The 13,393-nt window shown below is 39.4% G+C and overlaps 1 protein-coding gene across 2 annotated transcripts in view; it reads left to right on the top strand.

Annotated features, from left to right (window-relative positions):
* The window catches only part of FTO (FTO alpha-ketoglutarate dependent dioxygenase), a 229,820-nt gene extending 217,818 nt beyond the window's left edge, over positions 1 to 12,002 (top strand). For both annotated transcript variants that reach the window (XM_030956383.1, XM_030956384.1), the window contains one exon: positions 8,281 to 12,002. In XM_030956383.1, the coding sequence (XP_030812243.1) occupies positions 8,281 to 8,434 (154 nt within the window). In that variant the 3' untranslated portion in view covers positions 8,435 to 12,002. The remainder of the gene's footprint in view (positions 1 to 8,280) is intronic.
* Positions 12,003 to 13,393: the final 1,391 nt, after the last annotated feature.

Genomic DNA, 13,393 nt, shown 5'->3' with positions numbered 1-13,393 from the left:
GGATTTCCTTTTCTCCTCTTTGTTGGTTTTTATTTCCATTTCCTTTTCCTCTCTTTTTTCAGTCATTTAACGCTGTTCTGCACAACAGAGGGGAGCATCTGGCCCCAAGTAAACACCCAATAAAATAAGTGGGGGAAATTCACAGCTCCCTTGGTGCTATTGCGTCTGTCTGTCTGGTTGTGGACTCAACAAGATAACCATGCATCAAATTACATTGTCCAGGCTATCTTCACAACCAGAAGTGCTTGAAACCTTATTTTAATAGAAGCTTAGATTCTGGAGAGTACTATAAAATCTCTCCAAAGGCTCCAAATCAGCAATTCCATCTGTGTTTCTGCAAATGTAGAGGAACAATGCCCCAGCTGATTATGCAAACAGAATGAAAATAGTTATTTTAAAAGTGCATGAAATCGATACTTTGGGGAAAACAAGTCAGCTGTGTTTATACTCAGCATATAGCAGACATTTTGTTTCTTTGTCTGAAAAAATCATAGGGAAGCAAGCATTGCAAGTGAAATAAAACAGCCTATCATACAGTGCAACAGAGGGGACTGGAACATCAGATGTCTCAGCAAAGGCTTAGAGAATTTTAGGTTCCTTCTGAGAGAATATAAATTATATTGAGGTTGATATATTTGTACGTTGTTTGAAGTCAAAGCCAAATATTCTTAACACAGTGGGAATAACTCCCTTCCCATTGCTGATCATGAAAAGTATGTAACTAAATCTATGTCTGTGGTGCTGAAAATTTCCTCCTAAATGCTGTCTCTTCTGGACTAAAGGGATTTTTTGCAAGTATTGGTGAGAAGGGGTGTGCATATAAATATGTATAAACGTGCTTCTCATACAGTCAGGATACATTCCTTGTATACATATTATTCTAAAAAGAGGCAACAAAAGCATCTGAGAAACAGGACTGAAAGGGAACAATTTTTAGACCTATAAGTTAAATTGGATTAAACTTCATCTTTCAGCAAATGCCATGTTATTTATTCAGTGTTTCTCTGGGGGATTTCCCTACCCCCTACACTTTATAGTGAGTAGTGATGTTTCTTAATTAAAAAATCAAACAAACATGGAATTGAGGCTGCCCCACACAGACATTCTCCTGTGGGAATAGGAGGTGCACTGATTTTCTCACAGACAGTTTCTGGGTCTGTTGGACACAAAGGAGGGGAAAAGCTGTGTCTGGGGAAGTCAAATTCACATCATGCATAGATGCCAGGACTATTCTGTGCTGCAGGGCCATCTCCTAGGTATTGCCCTTTACAGGGGAGAGCTGGTGGGCATAGTGAGGAAGGTTACTGATAAACTCATCTCAAGTCAGGTAGATTTCGGTTTATTAATTACCCCACAGTAGAGATTACTGTCTTGGAGAAAGGAAATTCTTGTTTCCTCTTTTCTTTCATTCTTTCCACCCAGAGCTGGAATGTTTCGGAGGTTTCAGGGTTTTACAATCCTCACTCTGTGGCTGAAACAAACCTTTATCCTTTTCCTTAGTTTCTGACCGAAATAGTTTAGAAAGACTGATGTACATTTTGACAGATCTTAATTAATATTGTGGAGGGAAAGTGTTTTAAGTTCTTTACAGTTAAGACAAAGCAATTTTTTTTTATGATTTTGAGTTTCCTTTCTTTCTACAAATGCATGTGAAGCACATTGGTGCACCACTTGAAAAGTCTTTTAGTTGGACTCCACCAGTGCTTTGGTTGCTGTTATTTCAACATCTGGAGGGTTTTTCTCATATTTACCTGGTTTACAATTTGAGTAATAATAGAAACTCTGACATTTTCAAGCTGATGCAACTGTTGTTTCACCCTATTTAGTGTCAGGTTCATTGATCTCTTCCCTGCTTTTCTGTGGAACAGCAAAATGCACTCTGCAGGCCAGTGTTAAAGATGGATTCTGCTATAGATTCACTTTGTCAAAGTGCACACAAGGGTGGCTGGTTTCAGGCTATCCCACTTTGTCACCAGCGATGCCTCAGGATATTCCAGCAGCGTCCTCATTTCCAATGGAATGGTTTATTTTGAAGGTAGAGCTCTTGAGTCAGTGGCTGTAAACGTTGGTTCTGTGGCAAGGGCCAAATGCACCAGTGACATGAGCCATTATCAGCCTTTGAAAGAAGCAGGCAGAGATCATCTGATGTGCCAGCAAATGTATTTGTTCTTGCATCTTTGTGCAGCTGATACTTTTTTTTTTTCCTTAGATAAATATTTAACTGATATTGCCTCTATCCTTTTCCTAAAACTTGCATTCTCTTTTCAAGTTTTTTATCTGGAAACAAACTCTTTTTGTCCCTTCTCTAAATGCAGTCCTGGTCTCAGCCATTATTTATGGCTGGGCACACTGTAGTTACAGCACATGAAAGAACATCAGCAATGACTTATTGTAAATGGGACAGACTTCTTGGGAATGCACTGGGGATTAGATGTCCAAAAGAATGAAGCACTGCTCTCTTTCCATCTGGCCACTTCATTTCACTGCCTATTTGGGACCAGCACTTATAAAATCTAGTTTGCAAAGTCAAATATTGATTTAATTTTTTTTTTTTTATTCTTAAAAGGTAGAGTAAACCTGGGAAGGTTTTACTTTTGCAGAGTCACAGGAGGGACAAGCAGGGAACAACTGAAACAATTTATGTCACAGTTGGCAATTTTCTGATTGGTTAATTAAAAAAACTAAGAAAATCTTTTCTCTAGATTGGACTCAGTATAACTGTCAAAATGTCAGTTTGGGCATGAAAAATTCAAATTTTGTTGGTGATATAGTCATATAAAAATGGTATTTCAGTATATACGCATTTTCTCCATCCTCTGTTTTCTCAGAAAATAGTCTTTAGGATGCAAACTAAAAAGGTTAATATCAAGTGAAGGATTTTTAATTATTAGCTTCCTTATGTTTTACAGAGTTTAAACAAAGAGGTCAGAAAGTATTCCACCCTAACCCTTTGTCATAATGGAGCATTAGTCAACCCATTTTCTAAACACCCTTCAGAACACCTTTGGTGAAGTTCCAGCTGAAATATTGATTCTATATATGCTATTTCTTCTAAAATAAGATAAATCAGAAGTCAAGCTTTCAATATTTTTGGACTATAAACAAGTTTCAGGTCCCAGTGTAGATTTCATGTCTTGGATTAGTTCTCCAGAAAAAGCTCTGGGAGAGCATAGGACTGGTTTCCCTTGGATGCAGGTGATCCAGGCTGGAGTGCTGTCTGTCTTGTATGTGCTCTGGCAACTGAGAGTGTCATCTTGAAATGACATGGGATTATTCTAACACTGAGGTCAGAGTAACTACACGTAGTTTACACAATAATTTTCCATGTGGAGTAATTTTTTGAGGGATGAGTATGAAAAAATCCAAACCTAAAGCAAATCTCTATGTCCCAGGTACCTGTACTGGTAGGATTTGTGTTCCACAGCAGAGCTCTGTGTTGTAACATTAATAACCCGTATTTGATCAGACCCATATGTGCAAAGTCATTGTGAGTTTTAAGAGTGGAAGATGGTGTCTAAAGAAGTTGCTGCTGTTCCCCTTACTCAGAACAGCAGGCCCCCATGTTAGCAGAGCTGTGCCATTTTAAGCAATGTCAGTCTGGGTTTCAGGAGTGCATTTGTCTTAGTAAAGTGATCCAAATGCTTTTTTTTTTGCCTGGGCCATTGTTTTAAAAGTTACCCCAAAGTTTTGAATAGTACAGTAAGACCTTCATTCCAGCGTGAATGGAGGGAGAAAACAGCTCCCCATATAAAACATAAGATTTCAGGAGGGCTGGAATAAGCAGGTGTTGGTGAGTGTGTGCTCTTTTGCCTGCAGGGCAAATGTCCCATCCTCCCCTTCTGACCATGTCACTGCATGGGGAAATCAGCCAGACCCATTTTCCTCATCTTACCCTAGGAATTTCCATGTCATCTCCACTGGTCTTTGAACTGCTGGGCACAGGTAACTAAATTAGCACTGTCTCAGAAACAGGGCTGTTGATATCCTCTCCTCACTCCTACCGTGCCTGTGCAGTCTGGGCCACTGATTGACCCCTATTGATCTGATTTGACTACACTCCTGTGGAGTAGACAAACAGTGCAAGAGAATCCAGGGACTCTAATTCACAGTACCTTATTTAGGTTCCTAGGTAATAATTCTTATTTGCATTAATCACTTGCATTAATCACACAGAACCCAAGGCTGCCTCTTGCCTTCTGTGCATTCCTGTTCCTGACAGTGGAACAAAAAGGTATCTGCTCTGGAGAAAGAGTGGTTTAAGTACATTGACACTTGATGCTTAGTAGTGGCAAAACTTAACTGTTAGAAAAAAAGACATTTTTTCAAATCAATGACTCACGCATTACTGTAAAATATATCGATTAAAAACAAAGCATAATGTTAGTCATTTAGTCAGGAGAGTGATGCAATACTGAAATAAATTTATCCCCTGACTTTTGCATTAACCTTTTATTGACTGCTTGCATACTCATAATTAACACACACTTAAGCTAGCTTGGTTAATTTTAGCATTGTGATCAGTGTCCTCTAATGTAGATGACACCCTGATCATCAAAAATCAGTGCAGCCCAGGGAACCATGACCAGGCAAGTGTCTGTCTCAGTGGATGCACACCTGCCCATGGAGATACCAGCCACCTTCCAGGGAAAGCATCATCTGCTGTTATGCAAATAGTCAAACAGTCATACAAATGCTTGTCATCACTTAGTTGAACATATTAATAAATATTAATAAATATTAATGAGCAAAGTCCATTTGTCAAAAACAGACCAAAAGGTTATGAAAAATCTGAGAACTTTAGAGAGTAGAGGTAGTGAGAACACGCTCTTCAACAGTAACTAAAAATGAGCTTTTTAAATTGAAACTGTCATAAATCTTGATTGTTTTAGTAAGAAAGCAGGGACCATGGAGTTTTGTGCATTCTATAAACAAACAATTCTTTCTATAATGTGTTATTGAACACTTACTGTCAAGGTGTTGCAGCTGAATTGCTCTGAAATATCTCACAGCAGTTTTCCTGTTCTGCTGCAGATAAAGTATTGAAGGAATCTATTCTGCATTTCAAAGTTTGTGTGATTTCCACTCTTTACATAATTTTTACATATAATATGCAGAGGTTAGTTCTATTTTCTTTTGGAATTTTGACTCTAGTAACTCAAATAACAGTTTTAAATTGATATGGAATATTTTCATTAACTTACAATATTGTAGCTCTTCATACTTTCCCACAACCACCACAGCTCGATGTTTGCAGCCTTTTTTTGTTTTTTTAATCAGGAGTTATGGTTGCTAACTCATTTTAACTGTCAGATACAAAGAATTTTAAATCATTCTGTGCAATCATTTAGATGCCTTTGATTGTTCTGCTTCTGTTGAAAATGTTGCTCTGCTTTTGGCAAGATCTTCAGCTCTGTTCCACTGCTACAAATTAAAGACCATTGCAGGAACAATTTCTCCTGTAGCATTTTTTTTTTAATCAGAAATATACTCATCTAGAAAGGTCTGGTTTTTGCACCCTAGTTCTGAGTGAGAAAGGACATTTTTGACCATGTTCCAGATTGTGGGAGCTATTCAGGTGGATTGCTAATTGAACTGCCAGGTGCAGTGGTGACTGCCTAGAACCAGCCCCATAGTTTTGAATATGAAAAATTTAAGCTGTCTTTGATGTCAGCAGATCCAGCACAGGGGTTGTAATTTGGTCAAAATAGATGATTGACAAATTACAAGGATGTATCATTCCCTGCTGTTCTTGCTAGTATGGAGCAAAGCTGTAGAAATCCAACAGAAGGACAAAAGCACCATGGGATCACTGAACTTGGAGTGCTGTGGCTCTGCTTTCCCTTTTTTGTGTTTTTACAGCACATTGATGCATTTCTGTCACCAGACTGGCACAGCAAGTCTGAGGACCTGACACACTTCCACTCCTCTAATCCCTCCCGTGGAATATGCTATGGCTAAAACCTCCCCAGCTGCCTGATCTCCTGGAAGTTCAGGCACGTGCTGGGTTGTGGGGAGACCTCTCAGCAAAGGCTCTGCTGGTAACAAATATGGAAAAGGGAAAGTAGCAAGCAGTGGCTCTTGGGCTGTCCAGGCACAGCATCACCATCACTGCCGCTACATTTACAGCAATACAAACACCCACATGTGAGGGAGAAACTGGTCAATCTGTTTGTGTGAGAGAGCAAGGAAAAAAAAGACATGAAAGGTAAAAAGAGGGCTCTGAAATGCTGAGGAAGCTAAAGGTTGATATATCTTTTCTCTCAGTGGAAACTGTTGTTAATAGATGTGGGAGAGAGAAAAAGTTTTTTTATTATTATTATTAGCTGAGTTTTGCAGATCACATAACATGCCTGCAGTATTTACTGGCTGAGCTTTGATTTGTCATCTGCAATAATCATTACATGGTTAATTTATCCACTTTAAGATGGAAACGCTTAAACTGGAGTGTCTTATACTACCCACCAAACTGAGTGTATTATTTTGTGCCAAGACAGAAAATAAAGCAAGCTTTTAAAAGCCTTATAGAGTTATGCTGTAATTAGTTTCAGCTTCCCCTGCATATTAATTTTCTCCTGTTCCTTTATATAATTTGGAAAATGTCTTCAGAACATGATGGCACAATCAGTTAAGTACTTCTCAGAACTCACACACTAAACTGCATTTGCTGTAACAACTATTATAAAGCAGCCAGCAAAACAAATCCTCTGTTATTCTGTACAGTGCAGCTTATCAATGCAAACAGTTTAATATTTATGCTAAGAGGATTGTCACAAGTAGCTTCTGTTCCTTTAATTCTTGTTTTAAATAAATAATGAGAACATTTAAACACATTACTCTTCCCAGGGCCCTGAGGTCGGCTAATCTTATTATTTATGAAGTGATGTGCTACATAATAGTACTTAGTGCATGTTAACAGATGCTATTATCAGGGGCTGATGTGGAGAGCTGAAGATATATTGGAATGCTCTGTGTTAATACTGTCCTTGCAGTGTAATGTACGATGGATTGAGTGCCCAGGATGCTGGTGCAGCAATTAACCACCCACCAACATGGGTGTAAAGCTGAAGGATGTTTTCTCATGGGGATTACACTGCTATTAATAATTCCCAGGAGAAGAAGACATCTTTCATTTGGCAACAGTCTCTTCCAGAAGGTCAATGGTGTGGACAAGGAAGTTGAGTGTGTCAGTATTGTTAGTGTTCATTCTACTGAGGTGAAAGATGCATAAATGTTTAAAACAGCTTTAAAGTTCTTTCAAAAATTATGTGCTTTATAGAAGACAAAATTTTTAAAATGTCATATGAGATATAAAATTACATTTCTGCAATTTGGTTTTTATCTCTAAAGAGATATATAGACCTGCAGTATGTACCAAAATTAAGGTAATTCTCAGCATTTTTCTTTTTTTTTGCCCCATTGCAAATATAAACTAATTAATCAGCAATGTGCAAATTGTTTGAGGGGAAGGGAAAAGAAAGGGGGAGAAATCCTCCTTGAGCTGTGACAATGTTTTTGATGTGGCATGTATTAGTCTAATCTTTAGAGATGTGATGGTTGCCACTTATAAAAACTTTCCTCTGCAGGCTGCAGTTCAGTTTAATATTATAATTAAACTTCACTAGTATTGATGAATAATCCATTTAATAAAAAACATTGTAATTTAAACATTTTCTCTGGGGACTAACATACACTAGCCTCTTAATTTAATTTTATTGAAGTTTTGCCCACCCATTCATCATTGGAAGTTGTTATTAACCTCCATTTCCATTTTTCTTTATAGAATTTTCTCTTTTTATATTGCCTTTTTCAGTGCTAAGCAGGTTGATACACTTATAAATCTCCAGAATCTACAAAGCTAGTCTGGCTTCTTTAATGTTGTTTAATCTATCCCCCCTGACCTTAATGCAGTAAATTCAGTTTAATCTTTCTCAATAATCTAGTAATACATTGGAAACCAGCAAACATTTAAATCTGATAATGATTTAATCACATACTTTAAATAACAGCTGGGATAATGAAAAAATAATTCACCATATAAAGGAACACTAACTGAGTTTTCTCTGTGATTGGCTTTTTGAGAAATCCCTATAGAAAATACAAAGCCTACAACAGAAATCAACTTCACTGGAAATGTGCAATCCACTTGGTGTCAGAAGATGTCGTATTTCTTTTTTTTATCATCTTTCTCTTTAAATTAATGCTCAAATGTATCCTTGCTGAGTATTCAGTTTCTTGATGCAGTTTTACTTAAGTGGTTTATCTGCTTACCTTTCTTTTCAGATGCCAGTCAGACGCAGCAGAGAGCTTGCCAGAGGACCAGAGACCAGAATGCCATCCCTTCTGGACAGATGATGATGAATGTAATATGCCTCTGCCATATGATCTAGAAGAAGTAATTGCTTATCTACAAAATCTTGTTCAATGGATAGAATAACAAGTGACCTTCCAGCCTAGAATTATTAATGCTGGTCATCTGGGGAGAAGCTTTGCTATCATAAATCTTTTAAGCTTTATGATTTCTTGATTGTATGTTATTTTATGTGAAAATGTAGATTTTACCTGTCTTTACACAGTATCTTAGTTACTGTCTCATAATAAAATGGACCAGCCCCCAAATTTACAGAAGTGTGTGTTTTTTAAGACCTGAAGTCCAGAACACCAGCCTTAGTTCTCTCCTCCTCCACTCTAATTCCCATTGCCCCTGCAGCCCAGGGGTATCTGTGTTTCACAGACTCACAGACTGGGGCAGGTTGGAAGGAACCACAGTGGGTCACCGCATCCAGCCTCCCTGCTCAAGCAGAATTCCCCAGAGCACAGGCACAGGCCTGTGTCCAGACAGTTCTGGAATGTTCCCTGTGAGGGAGGCTCCACAGGCTCTGGCCGGGCTGTTCAGTGCTCGGGCCCTGCACAGCAGAGAACTCCTTGCCCATGTCCAGGTGCAGCTCCCTGGGCATCATTCCTGCCCCTTCCTCTGGCCCATTGCTGGGCACCAGGAGCAGAGCCTGGTCCATCCTCTGGCACCTCCTGCAGATACTGGCAGACATTATTGTCGCCTCTCAGCCATCTCTTCTTGAGGCTGAGCAGGCCCAGCTCTGCCAGTGTTTTGACACATTCCCTTGGTATCTAAATTTCAGCTTCCAGGAGGGCCTAGAGCTGTCTCTGGCCTGGCAGGTTTGAGCAACCCAAGGTGTAGCTCACACCTGTGGCAAAGTAGACTGCATGATCTGGGCATCCTAATGAGAGGCCAGCTTGGGGTGAGCGGGCTGGAGTTCTTCAAAACAGAGCTGTGGATTCTCAATCCAGTAACACAAAGGGGCAGGAGATGCTGGAGATATTCCTTTGTGCAGTGGCTCCTTCTCAAACCATTTTTTCAGGTGAGGAATTCTGTGGGAGTATTCTAATATTCATCCCAAGACTTTCTTACTGTTTTGCCTCATGGCAACAGAGTACTGCTAGGAGAGATTTCTAATGTAAATCTGTACATCCTGGTCTCCCTGGAATTCAGAATTCAGTTCCTAATCACTGCTTTGTTTCTGCATGTTCTGAATCCTATTCTGAGGTCAGGTTTCTCAGTACATTGCCTAAAGAAGTGATGGACCTAAGTAAGACCTTCCATTTGGGTTGTTTGGCTCTCTGAGAAACTGGATTTAGATTGTGTGATATTGGGAATTGCAGCATCAAGTGAGATCTGTGAGCACAAACCCAAAAACTATGAAAAAGGAAACTGTTTGTGATGTTTTGTAGTAACGTGCTATAAAAAGAACAATTCTGTGTGGGATGATACAGGGTGCTCCTGAATGAGATAGAAAATTTTGTTTTGGTAAATTGCTATTTTATCTGAACTGGTTGGACTGGTGTCCAATTTTGCCACAAAAAGCAGAAAATCATTAGTGAAAAAGCACTCAGGCTGTATTACCAAAGAAGCCAGTAAGGTTCAGAGTTTGACATTTCCACCAAGAAATGAATATGCCTCCTGTGTTAACGTGGTGTTTAAAGTCTCTGCTGAGGCTGAGCTCACCCAGAACACACCAGCTTCTGTACTGGCAAAGTGCTGTGTGTGTGGATGAGGCTTGTGCTCCTGAAAATTGTGCTTTTGACAGTATAACATATGCCAGACCTCCCTGGAGCTGAGGAAGCTGTGCCAGTAAAAATTCAGTTTTAGTGGTATAAAACTGTGTCCACACCTACCAGCTTTTGCCAGGACAATTATATCAAGTAGAGGTTGTACCTCATAAGACTTTAGGTAAAGCTGTGCCAGCAGAAGTATAAATACCTGAATCAAGTGTTTCCATTGTAGTCCTGGGCTTCTGTGAAAATTTTAGTTATCCTGTGGAATGTAAAGACTCTCTGAAGAATAAGTTATTACTCAAACTAGGTTTGATAATATTACCATGATCCACACGTTTAGCTGTTGTCTCTTGTGCCACAGATTTCATAACATTTGGAAATACTGCTATGGGCATAGCTTTCTCTTCCCTGCACTAGTTAAAGCTGGCTTTACCAGTGGCATATTTGGATTAGTGCCACACTAAACACTGTTTGCTTTGGAGATCGCTTAGAGAAAAGCTAGCTGAAGATGTGGGAATTCTGCTTTTGAAAAGGCAGTTCTCAGAAACAGATATTGCTTTGGAAATGAGCAATATGAATTCAGACAAGCTAATGTTGTAACAGTGTTAGCACAATGTTTAGGGGGACTGTTTATTTATGCTGTTATGTTATGATTACTTTGTGTTTAATTAAGCACTGCTAAAATCCATGGGGATCACACTATTGAAAGAAATCTGACCACCACAAAGGGGAGAGAAGGCACATCAATGATGTAGTTTGTAGCTGAAATGGAGGAAAAGCTATTAAAAAATGATTGGCAAATAATTATTTCCAGCAGCAGTAAAAATAAAACCAAACCAAAACAATCCCAAACCTATTAGGAGACTGCTGGCAGTAATAACAGAATTTCATGTTCCCAGGTCTTGCCTATGCTTGAAGGTTTAAGGTAGTGAATTAGCTGAACTAGTATTAGTGCAGTCAGATCCCACTTATCTGAGCCATGGTTAGCAATGATATGGACAAATGAATACCTTTGGAATAAGACTGCCAAAATACCAATAATCAAGTGGTTTAGGGCTCTGTGTTGCATTCCAGTCTTGCATCATCTAAATCAGTATAACCTGATTGTTTTCAGTTGAAATGCAGAAGTATGAGAAGATTTCATATCTCCAAAGCCCACAGGAGTTGATAGCAATAACATGAGTAAGGTGGTGGAACTATTTGAAGCACAGAGTAATGCCAAAGGGTACCCCAAAAGGAGAACACAGTTAAAGGTAAATATATAAAAAAACCTGAGAGATCAACTATAAATTATTGCTGTGTTTAGATTATGTGTTAGAAGCTGACACATACTTTGAAAATTTCTTTATTTTATTGAAGTAGTTATAATTTAGCTTGTTTCAATGATTCTTTAGCAATCCATTTATATTCCAGCATTAGATAACCCATTTCCTTTTTGAAAGAGCTGGAAGACACAGCCTCTAATTAATGTTCTATGTACAGCAATTGTTTGCCAAGCCTGGATGCTTTAGAAGCATGAGGACCAAGGTCAAGTTTTTTCAAGGAAGAGGTGAGAGCATAAATTAACTTCTGACATTAAATTCAGTGGCTCTTTTAAAATGGTGAAGTTCACGATTTTGCTTACATTTACTTTTCATCAGCCAGGACTGAATTGAGGTAAAATAGTTCACTTGCACGTGTGTGTCAGGCTAAATGGATTGCAGAAGATACAGATCTGTTTGCCTGTCTGCACTTGCCTTTAGACAATATTCATCAATTTTACAAAAGCTACTGACTAAACATGGAACCAGTACAAATGAAATGCTCAGGGCAAGGGCTTTCTTTTATAAATCTGATACAGAGTTGGTTTTACACTGATAGAAAGAAAATGTTGGCAGAAAATGAAAAACTTCTATTGTTTCTGTAATTTGGGGGATGAAAGATACAGACTGTTTTTAAGTATTTGATAGAAAACTGCTGTGTTATGCAATGTAATTAGAGATGTTTTTATAATGCTTTGATCATATCCGTGTATATGAAAATATTTTATCCCATAGGTCTTTTCTTCTGTTGAAAAGGTTATGTAAATAAATAAAATTAATCTCAATACAGTGAATTTTAAAGGTATAATACTTATGTTCTAAGCTTTACAGCAGGTTCTGATTATTTAAAGGGTAAATAAGAATGCCATGAGTAATCACTGACTGAAAACTGTGCAGGATGGATAATGTGCACCATAACAAATATCCAAATCAGTTGTCTTCTTATCATCTGAATAGGGTTTTAGATTCACTGGTAGTGGTACAAGATGCAATATAAAATCATGCTGGACTACTTAATGCAGAGGGGCAGATTCAGGGATTCCATTCATGTCATAGCACAGAAATCAAAATATTATTAAAATCCATCATGAAAGGTGACTAAAATGTTGTAGTGTGTAAAGAACTGGCATTGCTCCGTCCTGAGTTAGAGCAGTGCTGTTCCATCAGTCCTGTGCCATGCAGTGGAGTTTGGGCTGTTGGATATTAAGCCAGGCCAGGCTTAGGCTTGTGTTTAAGCTGGGCTGAGAGCAGGGCAAGAGAGACGAGGTGGGATGCACAGGAGACCCAAGGGATGTGATTTTTCAAGGCCACAACTTCATTAGCTGGACTCATATGGGAGTCATTGAGCTCAAACTTGTACAGTGCAGGTCAGGATCTCTCTCTTAATTGTTACCACCTGGTGCAAACTTAATGTTGGCTCCCTAAACCCCTCCCTGCCCCTGACAGCCAGTCCTCAGCTTTCTGCTGGGATCTGACCACTCTCAGCTCACACCAGGATTACAGAGCTGGGAAGAATGGTTGTTCCACTGTAGCAACAGGGACGAGAAACTCTCATCCCCAGCTTCAGCCTCCACCTCTGTCCTGCTACAGCTGCACAGAGTGAGTACCTCCAAACATTCTGCTTCTCCTCTGAGATTCAGGTTGCTGCAGTTCATCTTCTGTCCTGTCCCACCAGGACAGTGATCTGACACAGGGAAGGGCCAGACAAGAAGAATTCTGTTTGCATGAGGTTCCTCATCAAAAACAGACACCCACTGCACTCCCCATAAGAGTGAAAAGTTCAGGGCTGCAATAATCTGCCTTTAGAGGATGGGAGCTGCCAGGGAGTGATGAAGGACTCTGGCCAAACCACCAGCATTTGTTGTTCTGTAGGCCTCCCAACCTGCCCTGTCCTGGCTCACCCCAGCTGTGCAGGCAGAGGCAATCCTGAGCAGAACCTCTGCTCTCTGTCCTGTCCAAACTGACTCTTCACCTTCAGTGTGGCTGGGCTTGCACCTTCATTTACATTCATCTGTCCTCTTCCT

The sequence above is a fragment of the Camarhynchus parvulus genome, chromosome 11, assembly GCF_901933205.1.
Source record: "Camarhynchus parvulus chromosome 11, STF_HiC, whole genome shotgun sequence".
NCBI classification, from domain to species: domain Eukaryota; kingdom Metazoa; phylum Chordata; class Aves; order Passeriformes; family Thraupidae; genus Camarhynchus; species Camarhynchus parvulus.
Note: the sequence above shows the minus strand (reverse complement) of the source record. Positions and strands in the feature narration are given on the sequence as shown.